This window comes from Sesamum indicum, linkage group LG12, assembly GCF_000512975.1.
Source record: "Sesamum indicum cultivar Zhongzhi No. 13 linkage group LG12, S_indicum_v1.0, whole genome shotgun sequence".
NCBI classification, from domain to species: Eukaryota; Viridiplantae; Streptophyta; class Magnoliopsida; order Lamiales; family Pedaliaceae; genus Sesamum; species Sesamum indicum.
Genome location: NC_026156.1, coordinates 1,823,848 through 1,842,789, shown reverse-complemented (window position 1 = coordinate 1,842,789; position 18,942 = coordinate 1,823,848). Strand labels below are relative to the sequence as shown.

General features: G+C 35.5%; 4 protein-coding genes across 5 annotated transcripts; 2 read left to right on the top strand and 2 right to left on the bottom strand.

Moving 5' to 3' along the window:
* Nucleotides 1,887-3,039, top strand: LOC105175039 (PRA1 family protein G2). The gene has a single exon (XM_011097348.2). It carries the CDS (start codon nucleotides 2,141-2,143, stop codon nucleotides 2,759-2,761), a length of 621 nt encoding a protein of 206 aa, XP_011095650.1. The 5' UTR covers nucleotides 1,887-2,140; the 3' UTR covers nucleotides 2,762-3,039.
* Nucleotides 3,826-6,498, top strand: LOC105175038 (WPP domain-interacting protein 1). Of its 2 annotated transcripts, XM_011097346.2 has the most exons (3): nucleotides 3,826-3,951; nucleotides 4,048-5,351; nucleotides 5,616-6,498. In XM_011097346.2, exons 2-3 carry the CDS (start codon nucleotides 4,253-4,255, stop codon nucleotides 6,179-6,181), a joined length of 1,665 nt encoding a protein of 554 aa, XP_011095648.1. In that variant the 5' UTR covers nucleotides 3,826-3,951; nucleotides 4,048-4,252; the 3' UTR covers nucleotides 6,182-6,498. The 2 variants fall into 2 exon arrangements, with proteins under 2 accessions (XP_011095648.1, XP_011095647.1); XM_011097345.2 differs by lacking the exon at nucleotides 3,826-3,951 and having other exon boundaries at nucleotides 3,958-5,351.
* LOC105175037 lies at nucleotides 6,885-10,843 on the bottom strand. Its single transcript, XM_011097344.2, has one exon. It carries the CDS (start codon nucleotides 10,008-10,010, stop codon nucleotides 8,361-8,363), a length of 1,650 nt encoding a protein of 549 aa, XP_011095646.1. The 5' UTR covers nucleotides 10,011-10,843; the 3' UTR covers nucleotides 6,885-8,360.
* Nucleotides 14,746-18,577, bottom strand: LOC105175036 (high mobility group B protein 10). Its single transcript, XM_011097343.2, has 6 exons — nucleotides 18,253-18,577; nucleotides 17,050-17,128; nucleotides 16,283-16,445; nucleotides 16,135-16,188; nucleotides 15,629-15,990; nucleotides 14,746-15,182 (listed from the first exon to the last, which is right to left on the bottom strand). Exons 1-6 carry the CDS (start codon nucleotides 18,411-18,413, stop codon nucleotides 15,096-15,098), a joined length of 906 nt encoding a protein of 301 aa, XP_011095645.1. The 5' UTR covers nucleotides 18,414-18,577; the 3' UTR covers nucleotides 14,746-15,095.

Here is an 18,942-nt window from a genome sequence, read left to right as displayed (position 1 = left end):
CCTGCTGAATATAACAAAAAAGGACTGACGATGAGAGCCCTTAATAATCAAGAAAAGCAGAAAAAAGCTCATCATGATTTGATTATTCTCTTCTTTGTTTTCTTGATTTATTTTCATTTTGTTGCCCTTTTCTTGTGGGCAGGAATTCAGTTTTGTTTGTGTTGTTCATGGAAATTTGGTTGGAACTTAAGATCGAAAACGAAGGTTTTTTTTACCTCTGCATGGAATATAGCCGTTGCCAACGTTCGTGTATGTCGACTGGCAAAAAAGTAGCGGGTGGCTGGTGTGATACACGTGTATGGTAGTGGTAATGTTCGTGGGTTGTCTGAGAGTGTGTGTGTGTGAGAGAGAGAGTGAAAAGTATTGTTGGAAAGATGCGTACGAGACACAAAAAACAATTATAGTGTTTGTAACTGTGGTTTGAGTGTTTTGTTTTGTGTTTTGAAGATAAAGAGAGAAAAATAGAGATAAATAAATGTGTGTTGCACATTTATGATATGTTTGGATTTGTTTTTTGAGGTAATTTAAAATATTTTAAAATAAGTGGTGTAGTTTTGATGTTGGAATTTGGGTTACAAAAATTAATATTTATTGTCAAATCATATCTTTTTTATATATAAATATTGTATGTTTAATATTGTATTTTTTTAGATAAAAATCATTGTTTATTGCCAAATCATATATTTTTATATAATATATATACACTTAATATATATAAGTGTATATATATTATATATATAGAAAAATGAAAACAAAAAAACACACAGATAAAGTGTAAAAATACAAAAATAAATATTGAGTGTGTTTTATGTTGCCTTGAAAATTGCGAAACCATCAAACCAAACACAGCTAATATAATTATGGGCTGTTAGAGTGGTGATTACCTTACCACTCATTCTTGCCATTAAAACTAATTAACATATAAACTGCTCCAAAATTTAATTTCTTTTCAACACATGCAACTCCTAATCTACTTTTATTCATTTCCAATAATATATATTTGTACACTAATTAGTCAATTAATTGAATTGAATTGATATATTTTCCTTCAAAAAGAAAAAGGATCTTCACTTCAAGCCCACGTGTCCCTAACTCCTATCCCTACATCACTCTAACAAATAATTCGTATTTGTACTACTTTCTATTGTTTCAGTCTTTTTCCTCCCCATCAAATAAATAAAGTCATCAACTCAATTTTATTTTTATATAAAGATGTTAAAAATTATTTATCAATTTTCTAGGAAAAGAGCTTATACATCCTAAAAATAAGATGAACTAAGGATTTATTAATTATAAATTCCATCATTATTAATATTTTATAATTTTTATTTTATTTAAATACTTTATAAGTTTATTCTCAAAATATGATTTAATATTTTATAAGTTGTAAATAAATACGAGTTTATCAAAATGTTTTAAATAAGTATAGTGAGCGTGTGACATGTTTGCCTGCTCAAAGCTGGACAACTACTCCATCTTAATAATATTAAATACATTTGTAATTAATGTTTTCAAAGACTACTACTAAAATGCTTCAAAGTGGGTGGGGCCCTCCTTTGTCTTTTCACTTTCTTCTCCCTCTTATACCCTTACTCTTACTCACTCCACCCATTTTCTATTTTTAGTTAAAAACCAAAAAGTGGGAAAATTACAGTAGTTGATTCGACTCGTTTTTCTTGGTCTAAAAGACGAGATAGCCCTCCAATAAAATCAAATTTTCTGGGATAATTTTTGTTTTTTTATTTTTTTGAATTATAAGTTAAAATTTTAAATTTTATTTCATTATAAAAATGGTAAATATTGTTTTCGATTGGATTAGATGGGGCCCCATCATTGCTTATCATCAGCCTGTTAAGATTTTTCCTTTTGGGCTGGACCAATAAGTAAGGGGCTTTCTATGGATTTGGTTTAAGCCCTCCAGATAATTTGGGCCTTCAGTCTCGGCCCAATAATTAGAATAGAACCAGCAGCTTCATCACCAGATCACCTTAGTCTGGTGCACCTCACCCCAGAGGATCAGCCCTCCAAATTCGGAACCAACAACATACTTGCCCAGCAGCGCTGCAGATCGGGACGTTGAAGGATCTGTCGGAGTTTGACCAAACTCCCTCCAAAGTCAAACCTAACATCAATCCCCAAAATGCCCTCCACCCGCTCCGCCACCGCCGCCCCTCCAGCAACATACACCACAATTCCAATCTCCGGCCTGGACGTGATCTCCCGCTCGACGCAGAACCTCTCCGCCTGCCTCTCCAGATGCCGTCCATGGCCGGAGTTCCTGGCCACCACATCCGCCCTCGATTTTCCCCACTCAATCTCGGCCGCATACCTCAGATTCCGCCGCAACGCCACCTACTTTTCAATAAATTACGCGATAATCGTCACGGCCTGCGCCGCCATTTCCCTTATTGGCTCGCCGATTGCGCTGATAATAATCGGCTTCGTGTTCTTCCTGTGGCTGATTCTCCACTTCTTCCGAGAAGATCCGTTATTGATCTGGGGACACCAGGTCAGCGACTGGGCCGTGATTCTAGGGCTTGTTTTAATAACAGTCGCGGCTCTCTGGATTACAGGTCCCTTGAATAGTCTCTCAATTGGCATTGGGGCGGGGCTGTTGATATCTGTCGTCCATGGAGTGTTGAGAAATCCAGAAGGGCTATTCCTGGACGAAAACGAAGCCGCTTCGGACGGGTTGATTATCTCTAACACAGCTGCTCCAAATTCTCGCACTGGTGGAACTTCATTCAATCCGCCGTTGTAAATAACACACATGAAATTGACCTTTTTCTTCGAATTCCGTTTATTTTTTTTTTATCATTTGTGTGGATATGAATGATTGTTTGGAGTGATGAGAAATCTGACTTGAATTGGATTGAAGAATGCGATTTTGGGAAGAAATCGTTGATTGTACTGTATTTATCTTGCGATTTTCTTGTTTTCTTTCTCTTGTGGAAGTGAGTCATGTCATTTCTTTGTTGCTCGCTTGTAATTCGATTTTTGGAGTGTAGATTTATTGGAATTTTGCTGGTTTTGTTGTTATTGCTGGAAAATGAGTGATTTCTTGCTCTTCCATGTTTGATTCGCGTCTACTTATTACATAATTTTGGTCGAAAAGTTGGTGATGTATAGCTTAAATTATGAAAGCTTGGACAGAAAGGTGGGAAAGTATCACAAAACTTGGAATAAGTAACAGTGTAATTAATTTAAGGGCATGACTTGAGGGGAAGTGGGTGCATCATGAGTGCCTCCAACAACACAAAAATAGGTTGATAGTGGGATTGATGAGGGGAGATATGATTATCCAACCGCGGATGAGATTCTTGTTCATGATCCTGCACATACATGTTAAGATTTTAGAGATATCATCATAATGTTAAAGATCCTAAATAAGTGTGATAAGAGACAAGAAGTATGTTTTAGAATTGTATGAGGATGGAGAATGATGAAGTGGAATCCATCCCCATTCTGTAGGATTACTCCAAAAACTAAACTAAATCCTTGAGATATTTTAGATTTTGCAAGTATTTTTTTAACTCTATATTTTGTATTGTATATATCTATAAGACCATTTCTTTTTTAGTTAATATATATTATTTAAAAATAAAAATGAAATTCTTTTCAATAAAAAAAAAAAAATAAGGGAAGAAGGGAGGTAGGAGTGATGCCAGGTGTATTCCAGATCACTCAGCAGCAGAGTATGGGGCCCACTCCACCCCTCTCACGTTCCACCTAATCCCCATTCCATTTTGTATTCTCCTCTAATAAAGATAAAGATTCCTATTGTTATTATTATTATTATAGTATATTATAATTTCATCGTAATTATTATTCTCAAAATTAACATTTCACGCCTATAAATCTCTGAATCCATCCCCGCATCTAGGGTTTCTATTCTCTTTGATTTCTTCCCCAAAAAAATTTCAACTTTCATTTATGGAGCCCAGCCCTAAGGTACGCTTGTCAATTCCTACTCTAGTTAATTAAGTTCCCCTCCGTTTTTATTTCATTTTCGTCGATTCTATTTTTACTTCAAGTTTCCCTTGGAAGAAATTGAATTGAGTTCCGACTTAAAGTTTTTTCGGAATTCAATTGCAACTGGGAAGCCATTGATTTCAGAATTTCCGGTGTATTGGATAATTCCTTGGGCTGGAATGATAGTTGCTTGTTCTCGATCTTGATCTGAATAATTTCGGGGTGAATATCAAAGTTGCCTAGTATTTGTTAGTTGGAATTTAGGTGACTTTTACTGCATATGGATTTGGAAAGCGAGTGTTCTGTACTTGGATCAGTGGAAGATAATGAGGAAATTACTAATGATTCTGTTTCCGGGAATTTGGAAAATTTTGGTGAATCTAAGGTTCAGATTAATGGGTCTTGTTCAGTGGAAAATAATGATAACAATGAGTTGTTCCCTGAGGTGGAGCAAAAGGAAGCTGACGTCTTGGACTCTGTAAGTTTGCCTCCTGTGGATTTGAAACCTGAAGTGTCTCCATCCCCTTCGACGACAAGGAAAGGTTATGGCCTGAAGAAATGGAGAAGGATCAAGAGAGATGCCAATAAGGGTGGGGATAGTAGCATTGCTACTAGTAAGATGGTGACACAGGACTCACTGTATCCAGGTCTGAATTCGAGCAAACGGGTGCAAGTTTATGCAGAACGCAAGCAGAAGAGTGACGGTTCAGTTTCTTCCACAAATGCTCTGGTTAGAAGTTTGGACGGTTTTGCTCAGCTTGATGATTCAGGGTTGGAGTTGGGCCCACCATTTGCTGCTGGAACAGATTCAGAGAACAGTGAGGATCAGAGTAGCAAGTCCTCGACAGCAGCCAGCGCTCCAAGGATGAAGTATGAGAATCCGGTGGTTGCGGGATTTCTGCGCGATAAGGGCAGGATGAGGAGTTTGAGTGGAAAGAATTTGACGCACTCAGTGCAGCGTGGTCAGCAGGGAAAGGGTCGGATTGAGAGCACTAAGAAGGCTAGAGGAGAACGGGTCAAAATCGAGAAGGAAAACTCTCATTCCAGCTTGGAATCTGACTCGCGAAGTTCCAATTTTGTATTTATGCAGGGAACTTATTTCACAAATAATGGAACACAAAATGAAAGGCCGAAGGATTATGATGGAGAAAATGGTGATGAAGTTCAGGACAGTGAACAAGACAATGATGGACGTCAAGATGTTTATGATAGAGATGGTGAGGATGGATGTGAAGAATCGTCGCCTGAAGATGTAGTTGCTGACTCATCTTCGGAGGTCAAAGAAGAAAGAAGCGAGAATCATGGATCCTCTAGAGATCAGGATCCTCTAATTGAATCTATCTTCGTGCTCCAATCTACACAAGAAGCACTAGAAAAAGGTTGGTCTGCATATTTCCTTTTGATCAGTTTGTTTATTAATTTTTGCAAGTTTATTTTCAGTTATACGTTACTAAGCCTGTTTGGATTTTAGACCCAAAACCCCCCCCATAAAAGAAAAAGGACCGACCACAAACAAAGTGAAGAAATTAAAATAATGAGTTCCAGGGATCTTGTAGCATTATTTGTGTTATGGGAAGTAATTCATCTATTATTCTCTTTGTTTTCAATTTAATTTTTGACTAATGAGTTTCATTTTCATGCAGAGCTGGTAAAGATTAAGGAAATCATCAAAGATATTTCAGTTGATGATTCTGTTTCAGACTCTCACAAAGAGTTTATAGATGTCGAACAAAAACTCCAAGAAACAATCTCTGATCGAAGGGTCCCTCAGGATTGTTCCCCAGCTCTGCAATCTGATGTGGTAGAAACAGCAAACAGAGCTGTGGAAACTGAACTTGAGGGCCACTTTAAACAAAAGATTGAAGTTGAAGTAGAATATTTGGCATTATCAAGCATGGTCCAAAAGCTGAAAGCGGCTGCTGGAAATCATATTACTGTTTTGGAAGAACAGAAAGCTCTAGTGTCAGAGCAGACAGAAATACTCGATAAGCTTGGCAATGCAGAAAACAAGGCTTTGATGCTTAAGAAACAAGCTGAGACGTTGGAAAATTTTTGTGAAGACATTGCCAGTGCTGATGAAACGTTGGAGCTACAAAAGAGGGTTTGTAAGTACAGTTCATGTTTCTTTCTGCAGCTAGTGTTGTTGGTAATCATCTTAAGTGTCTTATTCCAGTTATCACCAAATTATGTGGAGGTTGTTCCAACTTAGTTTTAGCAATTTTCTTCCTTCACTTTCTACCCATACTCGAGATTTTGATATATATGCTACGGTGGTTATTCTCCCCTCAGAGGTAGATGTATAGGTGAAACTGCGAGTAGCTAGCTAGCTCTTTTTGTAAGAGAATTTTCACATTGTACTATAGCTGATTCTGCAGCTTTCTTTTTTTCATACAAGGTTTTTTTTGCTCCAAATATGAATGTGATCATACTTGACAAGTATTAGTGGCACGAGAAATTACTATGCCACCCAGCGATTTCTGAATTTTACCCTGGTCACTTCTTGGTGTGTAATGCGAAGACAGAAAATGAAGAACGCAGAACACGTAATTCTGCAGTGTTGCAACAGGCAATATCTCGAGTTATCTCCCTTTCTGTATCTATATATGTATATATTGCTCGATGAGTTTGCTTATTTATTATCCTTCATCTTTTTGAAAATTATGGGATGGATATGAAAATAATTATTACTCTCAGAAATCATTGATACTTCCTATAGGAATCACTAGAATTAATTTTTTCCAGGGTTTGGAAATACTTCAAAGACACATGTCTACAAATATAATCGTTATTTGCTGTATAAATATAAATCATTAATGCGAGAGGGGATCCTCTAGGTCCATCGTCAATGCAGTATATTTAATTAGGCATCGGTTGAAAAATGTAATGAGCTCAAGTTCCATTCATGCATCATATGAAATAAGAGTGTCATGATTCATGAACACAAATGTGAGTACATAATTTTCAAGACATCATTTACGGAAACTACGTATGAATCAGAGAAAGAGCCGATATTGCAGTTCCGGGTCTGTCGAAAAAGTCAAAATAATTGGCAGGCAGTTGCTTTCACACAATACAATCACGAGATTGTGCGTAGAATGCAGTTGAGGTTTTCCATATTTACTTAGCAGCTATTGAAATTCGATATCTGTATTTCCACTCCTATGCTAACTGCTACCTTCCATACACAAGCAGCATCAATGCCTAATGACCACATAATACACTTTACCAATATCGCAATTACACATCAGGAAAGCTATACTTTACTCTTGAACTTCCACGTTCTGTTCACATTCAAATACATAGTGTCTATATCAAGTTATATTATTCGAAGTTCCCTTCGACACAATAGGACCCATGTGGGGAAACGGACACCAACTATTGCGATTATGACGCTGATACTTGCAACAAAGCTTTTTTCTTCTGGCCTTTTTTTTTCCCTCTTAAACTTGTATATACATCATGATGTGAACTTTTTGTGTACTTGACGGTATTCCAGGAGTTGATGGAGATAGAGTTTTGTGTGTTTGACCTGTTACTAGTCAAGAAGGGAGTGGAGAAGGTGCTACACACTAAGAAAATGCTAACTTCTCCCACTTCATTTTTTTATAAGCAATACATAAGAGAGCAGCCTATCCATATATAGCATCAGGCACTGAAGATCTGTGGACTAGTTCAATTACCCCACGCGCTCTTCTTTGTGGAATATCCTCCATTTTCCACAATTCCATACCTAGGAACACTTATTATAGTGTGTGTATCTTCACAAGTATATTTTTCAGTGTGAAAGTGCCAATAGAATAGAAGGATTTATTTCTTCACAATCTCCTTTCTGGACCTCCACTATGTGCATGACTTCAAGTCATTTTCACAGTCCAAATATTCTATGAAGCAAAGTAGTGCAAGATATACGTGCTTGTGCGGCCGTTCAGATATGATGATAATTTTGTTCGTGAAGAGTGCAAAAGGGTAGAGGAAAAAGATAAATTCATCCAATGTCGAAATAAAGTAAAGTTGAAGAGAAGCGGCAATGTCTGTTAGTAAGCAGCTTCTCCACACAGTCATTCTTGTACTAGTTTCTTCACAGAAAAGCTTGTTGGGCTATCATAGTCTCCATGAAGAAAATAGACACATAAAACAAGATTTCCAAGTCTCTTACTTTAAGCAAAACAAAGAAAGAACCAAGGTGGTTCCAATTTCACTGTCTCCGTAACTGATGGGAAGTTAATGAACCACCATCCACACCCAAAAATGCAGTGGCCCTGAACTATTAGCTTTTGATCATTCTATAGTTAATTACCACCTAATTAGGAGCTGCAAGAAAATTACAAACTTGAACCAACTAAAGAAAAGAGTCTGAATTTATGGACAGAGTTGCATGTTCATCATAATTACCAAGTGTAAGTTGAGAATTGAGACCCAACTCCAGCTTCACCCTCTGATGGAGGCGCCTCGTTAAGATCAATATCCAGCATTATCCGGCAGATTTGGGTATCTTCACTGGCCGGGACTTGGCTCGATGGAGCACGAGCTGTCGAAAAGTTCTTGTCACAAGTCTTGCACTGATGCTGTGTTTCCTCAAACAGGTTTCGGCTCAAGCCTTTTATGGCGATGTGTTTTTTGGTTTCTTTCACTTGGGCAGTGCCATTCGTATTCTTAATGCTCACGTTGAATTTGTAATGGCTGGACATGTGGCCACCCAATGCTTGGTGGGTTGGGAAGGCCTTGTCGCAAGCCTTACACTGATGTTTTTCAGGTGGATTCTGATGCAATGGAGATGTTGGACTAGAACCTTTTGCCAATTCTAATTCACATAGCTTTAACTTCTTCCTTTTCTTCTTGTTCTTGATTGGCACCTTAAAGTTAGAAGTAGCCTCAAAACCTTTGTCATTCAGTTGTCCTGGAATCTTGCTGTCCAATTGATCATCATCAGGGAAGTAATCAACCTGATCGTGCTCTTGATCAAGCCATTCCTGACCCTCCAGTTTGTTGACTGATTCTCCACGAACAAGACCACTTCCAGCCATGACAACTGTTTCAAACTCGCTGGAATTCCTCAGCTCTTTCCCAAGCTGCTCGACAGGATAATCAGTTCCAAACTTCTTCGACTTGGAAACCTGATCAATTTCAAGAATCTTGGCCTTGCAAAAGCTCTCTGCAGCCTGAGATTCAGCAGAAGTTTGCCTTTTGGCGCCGCCACTCTCAAGCAAATGCCCGCTAGCCAGCATCATAAGATATGTAACAGCCCGAAACTGATTGTCGTCCGAACACGAAAACTCCGACGATGATGCTGCCACCGCCATGGCTTTGCGACCTCGCTTGGCAGTCACCGGCCATCCCCTCAAGGACTCTGTCAAATCAACAGCTCTATTCTTCCCACCAGATGCTGAAAGTTCCATCTGATCATAAAATTTTTGTGGCTCGGCATCCGACAAAGAAGAAGAAGAAGAAGAGCTGATTTTCTCCCATGAAGGTGGCGGGTGAATACCCCTCCACTCCCTCTCGGGATGGCACCTCATGTGCCCGAACAATGACTTCATGGACGGAAAATTCTTACCACAGATTATACAACTCGGGCTCTTGACCATATCATCCGAATCACCAAAACAGTTACCAGTCGTCATCTTCTTGTACTGGTGGTGCTTCTTTTCCACAAAATGAACCGCTTTTTCCACAGTCTCTTCACGCGGGCTTTGTTTCTTGAACTTGATGGTCTGATGAACTTTGCGTTTCTCCTTGAAAATCAGATCCTTTCTTTTACCCCCAAGAACGTGAATTCTCATGTGACCTCCTAAAGCTTTACCTGAGCTAAAGACTTTGCAACAAATATGACAAACCCTTTTCATATTACTGCTGTACTCATTCATCTGATCATACTTGTTTTCAAACCCCATCTTCTGGTCCCCAACACCCACACCTTCTTCTTCTTCGGGAAATTGCAGCTTAACCCACAGCTCGTCTTCTCCAAAAACATCAGATTTCTGCTTATTTTTCTTGAGTGAGAGTAATGATCTCATAGCTTCTTCTTGATTATTCACCATTGAGAAGAACAAAAGAAACCCCCAAGCTGATCAGTGTGTGAATATATATGGACAACAAAGTAAATAAAAAAGGTGGCAAATTGTAATCAGTGGAGAGTTGTTGACAGGAAAGTGACGGCTGAAACTGGAGATGGGTAGGTAACGTAAATGGGCAAAAGATCTAAATAAGAAAACTCCCAAGAGCTCAGCTACAAGAACCCTAAAGGGAAAAAGCAGTGACCCGGGAGGAAATATCAGATTCTCCAGATCAGAGGCTTGAAACTTGGAGGAGGAGGAGATGAAAATAGTTTAGTTGCCTTAAATGAGAATGACAAACACATAAAGAAAACGTAAATTTAGGAGAAAAAGAAGGGAAGAGAACGAGATTGTCTGTTACAGATATCCATGAAAACCCCAAAGACGATCGACGACGACCAGCTCCTCAAGAATTCAGCTCCTGATCATCAGCGCAAACAACGGACTGAGAATTAAGAAGATATGAACATCATGTATTTGAAGGCTATCCCCATAACTTTAGCTACATCCCAGATAAAGATGAATGATGAATACAATCAACAAAATCACAGAAGAAGATGATGAGAACTCCAAGAGTCAGTTGTTAACTGCTATCTGGAAATTTTGACTGTCACGTTCTTCCACTCTTTGCCTCTTATTTCTTGAAAATCCTTTTTTTTTTTTTTTTTTATTTTAATTTGGGGTCTTTAATTTCTCTTTCACAAAGTCACACATTTACCCACAACCCCTCAAAGACGTGATCACCTTTTCAAATCTATCTATTCAATTTTTGCATTCAAGATTGATTCAATCACCCCAACCTCACTAATTACTTATTAGACCCTCACCCTCTCCAATCCATCTTCATTAATGTTAATTCTTTCCCTTTTAATTAAAAATGTATAAATATTAATTAATTTGGTCCAATATATATATATATTACATTCCTAATATAATTTAGGTAAATTTTTTGTTAGTTCAATTTTTCTTGGATAGGTATACTTACCTAAACAAATTGAAGTCCATGTAGAAACATTAGTTAAAAAGAATTAAACTTATTTCATATATATAATTTATTGTTTAATTTTATTTCTTTAATTGGTGAAATAAAGCTTAATGCAATTTGAAATTTTGAAGGTTATCTCAAAATTATTGGGATAAACTTTGTTTTCTTTCGTGTAAAATTTAGAAAAAAATTTGATAAAATATTTATTTGTTGATATAAAAAATGAAAAAATTAAAATAAAAGAAGATTTGTTTAGAGGGTAAGTCAAAAGCACTAAAATCCTTGGCATCCAAAATTAATTAATGGCATTTAATTTAAATTTGAATGCGGAGTATATTAATTTTGATTACGATGAAAGTATATATAGTGAATTAATACATTCATAATTATTCATCCTCCACGCGGTTTCAACTCAAATTATACATATAATCTGCATTCTCATCAATTTTACTTTTTCATTATTGATTTAGAATAATATATATAGATGCATGAAGATATGGTACCATGTCCATCAATTTCAAGACTCCCATGTGGTCTATCTATATATTTGTGAAATTTTCATGTGTTTGGCTTTTTTTTAGGTGATAATTACATTATTATTCCAATATATCTAAAATTTGAATAAAAATAATGAAATATATTACATAGGAATAAATAGTTATTGACTACTGTTACGCAACGATAGTTGACAATGATACTTGACGGTGTAGCTAAAATATTTATCATGGTTAAAAATGACAAAAATAGTTTCATGGTAGATAATCTAGATTTTTGCATCAATTTTTATTTAACTATGATTAATAATAATTATTTATCACAATTTTGGGCCATAACCAATAAAATTAATTATAGCCAATAGTAAATTTTGTTAGTATTGTGAAATTCAAATTCATGAATATATTTAAAATTGTGTCATATATATGAGTGTTATATTATAATTTGAGATTATTTAGAGCGAGGCATTTAAACAAGTCCGGAAATTGTTAAACTTTTTCCAAGCCTTATTTTCACACGGAAATATATATTAAATATATAGTCTTGTTTGATGTTAGTTCTGTCCTCCACGTACGTGAAACGCATGCTCCAAACCACGTTTTTGGCATATTATTTGCCAACTCTTCATTATCTCGTGATGACGCTTTCACTCCTGTGCTTGTTAGAATTATTTTACATATTGGAGAAGGAAAAGAAAAAGTTAGTTAAAGAAAAAATAACGTGGTCATTAGAGGATGAGAAAAAGAAACCTATAGTGGTGGACTGAAATAATAATTGTGAAATTATTAAAAAATATTAAAAATTATTATTTTTCTAAAAAAAATAAATTAAAGGATAAATTTAAATATTCAAAATTAGTACGATAAAATATTTTTTTTTATAATTATAATAGAGATAATGCTCTACTGTTGAGGAAAAGGGATTAAACTTTTAGTAAATATAAAATGTTAATTAATTTTATATTTAATGCGTATAATTAAGTATATATATATATATTATGAAATTTTATTCAGACGATTATGGCGAATAATCAGCGTTGATATACAGATTTGTTTATTTAACTAGCTAGTCCAAAACTATGTAAAAATTACTTTGTATCTATTACCATATTCTTTTATCTTTAATTACTGGACAACCTAAAGGTCACTATTTAATTAAATAATTCTATGAATTTTTAGGTGCTTATTTATACATATTAAATGCATTTTTGGTCTCACAACTTATGTCATTTGGCGTTTTCGTCCTTTAACTTTTTAGGGTAGTATTTTGGTCTTACATCTTTTTAATTTTCGTGATTTTAGTCCATTTTTCAACGAAATTCACCATTGTCCCCGAAAAAATGTATGCACCTCTCACATGAAATTTTAAGATTGGCCGGGGGGTTTTATTCCTATTTGTTCATTTTAGTCCATACTTTTGTCCCTTAACTTTTTGGTCATATATTTTTTAAATTTTCAGTCCTTTATTTTTCACTGGTGAAGGTGAATTATGGCGAACAAAACGGTTGAAATCGCAAAAATTAAAAAAGATGCAAAATTAAAATACTATTCTATAAAATGAAAAGGCGACAATATTAAATGGTCTATGTCACTGGACCAAAAAGTGCATTTAATTTCTATTTATACCAAATTCAAATAATACTCAGGTAGACAATATTGGATATAAATTTTATTAAATTTGAAATAAATATTATTCATGATCTGTATATAATACATATGCTAAACATTTCACCTATGAAATACTAATATTAATTCAGACTATATATGAGACACAAAAGTTACTTCATGTATATATACTATACAGGTTTGATATATATGATAGTGTAATAAAGTAGCGTTTTTGGTCGACTCGATCCGCGTGCTTAAATTTTCAAAATTTATTATTAGAAATATTTATTACATTTTCTACATAAATTTAATCATATTTATTAGATTGTGATAAATGAAAAGAAAATACAATACAAAATAGTATAATTCAAAAACAAATAAATAGAAGAGATAAAAATTAAATAACAAGTGATATGAGAGAAAGAAGAAAACATAAAAAAAAGAGAAGAAATAAGAATGGGAACAACTATTTGTTCCAATAAGAATAATCTGATCAGTTCACTCCAAAATATTCTAAGATAATTATTTAAAGGTGTTGGTGATTTATATTCAGCATAAATAATGTTGGAATTGATGAATCAATTTCCAATCAAAGGTATGCCTTTGCACAAATTCAAACAAAAAGGGTTTAAGATGTGCAATGAACTGAATTGGATTAGCCTCATCTAATATCGCATTGAGCCAATATAAAAAAGGGTTTAGTGGGCCCAAATTTGCTTGAGACCGGGTTGATTCTAAGTATTGAAACTTGAAACCAGCCCAGCTCAGTTTAATGGCCCAAGACCACGTGGCCCTGTGCCTGGCCCGGGCTAAGCTTGTTGGGCTATTTTTTCTATAAAAATAATGTGTGGCATATAAATTTCACTTATAATCTTAACTATTATTTTTTCTAGTTTTTTTCTTGTATGATTTAATTTATTATTTATTTTATTTCATAATACAACCATAAATTTGAATAATTGTTCGAACGAAAACATCTATTTAATGTAAAAGAAAATGCACATTTAGGCCTGATCAGGGCCTCAATCGGACCAATTCGTGGATTGGATCTGAATTTATAAATAGATCCAATTAGAGCTCATTCAAAGGCTCAGGACCACCCCAAAACCAATCATAAACTATAGTGAGCTAATCTTGGGTCAAGCTTTTTAGGTTGGTTCGTGCCGATCCTAAACTGGCCCAACCACTATGCACCTTGAGAAGGGGCCTAAAAAGATAACAAGTAATTGGTCAAAAATCCATGATACCTTGTTGAAATGGTGAAATTCAGATATCACCATAAAAAACATTATGACTTCATGTTCTACAAATATAGAATTACGAATTTATTTTGATAATAGTATGTTGGTTTTTTTATTTATTTTGAATTTATTGGTTAATTTAAAATTATAGCATTGCGAATATTGTAATAATTGTATATTAATTGATTTTAAAATATTCAATGTATTAATTAGAAAAAAAAAAGAGAGAGAGAGAGAGACACACACACACAGAGTTTGAACAATTTCTCAGTTCAAAGTAGAAGGGACAGTTGTACTCTGGAGGAAACGCCAGAGAGTTCATCACAGTCAACATAAGCATGACATAAATGTTGAGACTGGTGTGTGTGTGTCCCGGCAGCAGCCCACAAACATTAAGTTAGATAACTTCTTGAACATTGACTAAACCAAAACACAGCCACCACTTGGCAATGTCATCATCAATCAGCATTAGTCTTTAGCTACTTCATTAGAATTTCAGTATAGATACAGACATCTCCATGGTCAGTCTTTGTGCACAGACGACACTAATCTATGTAAGCAACAGCTAAGCACGGTTGTGGAGACGCCTCGTGGCGAAATTTCCCCAGTCGTTTCTCTACAAATGAAAATAAAAAAGACGAAGCAAAAAACCGACAACCACTGCTAAGACGAACCCGCACGAGGACATGGAGAAGGGATTTCGTAAGGAACAAAGATCCTGAGTTACTGAGAGGAGGGCCTGTTAAGGTTGTGGATGCTGGGATGATTTGTACTCCAGCATTTCAGCTTTGTATCTTTCCTTGTCCCTTAACCCCTTTTCTTGATATACCTGATACCACCGCAGATAAAGAATGAGTCGAAAAAATATGAGTTGTTCTCTTCTCTTTGGATTGTAGTTCAGTTTTCAGACTACTGCAGACTTCAAGAATCCTAAGCAAATACAAAGGTTACCCCAACAAGGTCCTCCCAATATCAGTTTTTGAAAAGGAAAGAGATGAATTAACTAGCAACACGATGGAAAATTCTAACCTAGACCGGGATTGGCTGAATCTGAACCTGAACCAATTGTATGGCAAGTGTATTATAGTTCAGAAAAAATGACCAATCACATCACAAGTGTATTACACTTGCTCTATGATTGGTTTGGTTTGGCCAAGTCTGGTTTTGGGTAAGTATTTTCCCATTTGGCTCACTAATAATATCAGCAAACAACCGCTTATATGACTTTCAAGAAGAAATAGAGATATGCAACAGATGAGTTTCCCAACTAAGTACCTGCTTTTCGGCCTCCGTCAGTCTGCTCCATAGTTGTCCAATCTTTTTACTGATAGCTCTTTCTTGGCCATGGTATAGAGGCCTCAGTCTCTGATATTGCTCAGCGAAAAAGAAAGTATAACCGCTTCTATTTCGCTTGGGATGAGCTGGGTCCCTAAGGGCTATCTGGTGCTTTCTCCGGGTACGTTGAGCAGGGTCACCAGAAGCACTAAAGCTCTGGGATACATCTAGTTCCAAAGATGTATGGTAAAGGACGCCCTTTAGCTCCTCAGATCCGAGATTCACTGTCACTAAATACCCATAATCGAATTTTCCATCTATTGTTCCGGTGATTAAACTGCCATCCTCCAGGTTAGGACTCGCTGCATATTACATTAGATCAGACACATGTTACTGTCAACACAAAATAAACAGTTAATAGTATTGAGACAAGACTCCAGCAACATACTTTAAAACGGTAAAAGTTTAAAGATAACCACGTAAAAAGTTGCAAAAGAATCCATCACCTGGAAGTTGATCAGCTGCAGCACCACCATTAACAGCATGCGGCAACGTCTGACCTATTCAAAGGTTTAGAGACTGCTATTAGCTATGCCATATGGAAAAACTCAAAGGCCCAAAGAAATATAACCATAATGAGGGTTGTGAAGATACCAGCTTCTGAAATGGATGGTTCTTCTTTCCGGAAATAATACACCTGCTCGAAATGATAAAGCAACGAAAGATAGTATTTTCGTAAGACAAATGATGCACTGGTAATGGAAGTCGGGAACTTGAAGGCTGCGGTAACCTCCTTCCATCTGCGATCTCTTATGACCTGTAACATGTTAAACATAAAAATTGGCAGTGTATCCAAGTATGGAAATCAAACAAAATCACTGTAAGTTATCCTCATAGCAAATCAGTAAAATTCAAACCCAGCAAAGCAGTTAGATATGTCCAACTTCCACAAGCTTTTCCAGGTCATCAATAAAACATCCACTATCTGCTCCTAATAAAATTGATCTTGCAGAAAAATCGGTTTAACCTCTTAATGGTTCACAAATTTCTTCTTGACAACTACCAAGCACCTCATATGTGCTACCACGGACGGGAGTTCCTATACTCCTTTCACCTAAATACTATAGCAAAATATACAAATGCACTCCACGATTTATTATAATAGGACTCAAAAGTGCATCTTTTAATATTCTGATTTTCCTAGTTCAAGTGGTCCTATGTTCGGATCCTGAGTTTTGGGGGCAATCTTTAAAGAAAACACTTTAATTTGTTGGGTTGTGGAGATAATGAAGGAATGCAAAAATGAATGTAATTACCAGTGGCGATTATAGCATCATTAACCGTGTTAGAGTACATTACCTTTTGATTTGAAAAGTAAATTGCACCATAATAACCAATATAAAAGAGAGGAGAGAGCATACTTTTTCAATGCCACCTCGAGAGGTCACCTCTAGAAATAGCTGATGCAAATCTAAACGACTTCCTCCTATAGTAGGGATCCTAAATAGCAAAGAACAAAGGTAAACAATGAGAGATGTAACCCCAATACATTGCTCATATAGTTACAATCTTCTCCAACATTCATGCAGTAGCAATTAGACATGTGATCATTTCCAAAACAGGTCGAAGATACACATACAACTACAACATGCAGGTGAGACAGTTGAAACGTGCAAACACTAATTTTGACAATCCGAAATCACATCTATCATTGTAACACCAGGTATTTAAAACCTAGTGTTGATCACCAACATGAGCCCATGGTTTTACTGCATTTCAGAGATCAAAGTTAATTTTCTCAAAGAATGTGATATGGTGGAACTAAGTTCAGCTCAACTCACGATTCAAACATTTGCTCCATGAACCAGATCCTAAAGATACGGAGAACTTTCTATATTTCAACTCCTTACTGAAACTGTAGAATTCAGTCAAAACGAACAAAGAAAGAATTTGTCTAATATCCAATACAATTGAATCTCTGGGACTAAATCAGTAAAAGTAAGGCTTCTTTTCTTTATTTTATATAGGGGAAAATATCAAAATTTGGATAACTTTAAAACTCTACGCATATGTTTAGCGTAAAATATGAAATAAAATTGATATAATTATTGGATATTAATAAGTTTTCTTTTTTTTTTTTTACATAACATCCAATCAATAGTTAAAAATTTAATTTACTATAAACCAACATTTTAAATGTTTTTTGTCAAAATCGACTGCTTGTTCTTGAACACAATACAGTGTACACACATATCTTAAAACTCTTGCCACAAAGTGGATATAGAACATAATTATTTTTCAATTACTCATTCATTTGTACAATATATGAGTTTTTACTGACGATCCCCAAATGGGATAATTATCAAATGCCATTGAAAACAATATAGCTTCTCAATCTAGTTAAATTCTCCACGACCTTAGGGGATCTCATACAGTTCAACTCACCAAACATCAACAGTAACCATTACTACAAGAACAACACTCAAGAAATTCCACCACCTTCCCAGCAACATGGGCAAGCAAAACAACCTACAACCTTGAACTCAAAAATCCCACCACAACATCAAAAACCCACACAAAAAAGAGTAAGGAAAGCATAAATAGAACACGGAAACGTGAAATACCTGAACTTGGTACCATAGGAAACGTGAAAAGCTTGGAGCTTTTGCAAGAAAATATCCGGGTTTTGAATAATTTCTTGGTACTCAGCTTCCGGTTTGGGGTAGGTGCTGTACTTGGTCGTACGCTTTTCCGCAGGTGGGACTGGGACGTTGGATTCGGACATTTGGTTGTGGGCGAGGGAAAAATTTAAGCTCTATTACATAAAGGTCGGAATGATAATAATTCTTCGTATTAGCGTCTGATGAGAATTATATAAATAGGTTTTCCAAGATTTCACTTTGGGGGGTTGGGGAAGGAGATACGAAACCACAATACATATATATAATAAATCTTAGTATATGGTTTGGAAATTATATCATTATATTATCTATGGTTTTTTATTTCTTAATATAAAATTTTTCCTATTTCAGACTTTTTGGTTATTAAAGAAATAAGGAACCTTTTTTTTATTTGAATAAATTGAATTATTTATATTTTATGTTATTTTAGTTATCTAGTTTTAAAAAATTGTATTTTTTATTATTTTTTTAAAATATTTCAGACATAAGTTGAATGCCATCTCCAGATGGTCCAACAATCTCATCAATGTGGGGTTTCTTGTATGATTTCAGTTTTCAGACTACATGAGTAATATTATTTTTATCACAATTTTTTAATGATAATTGATATAATATACATAAATATATGTTTTT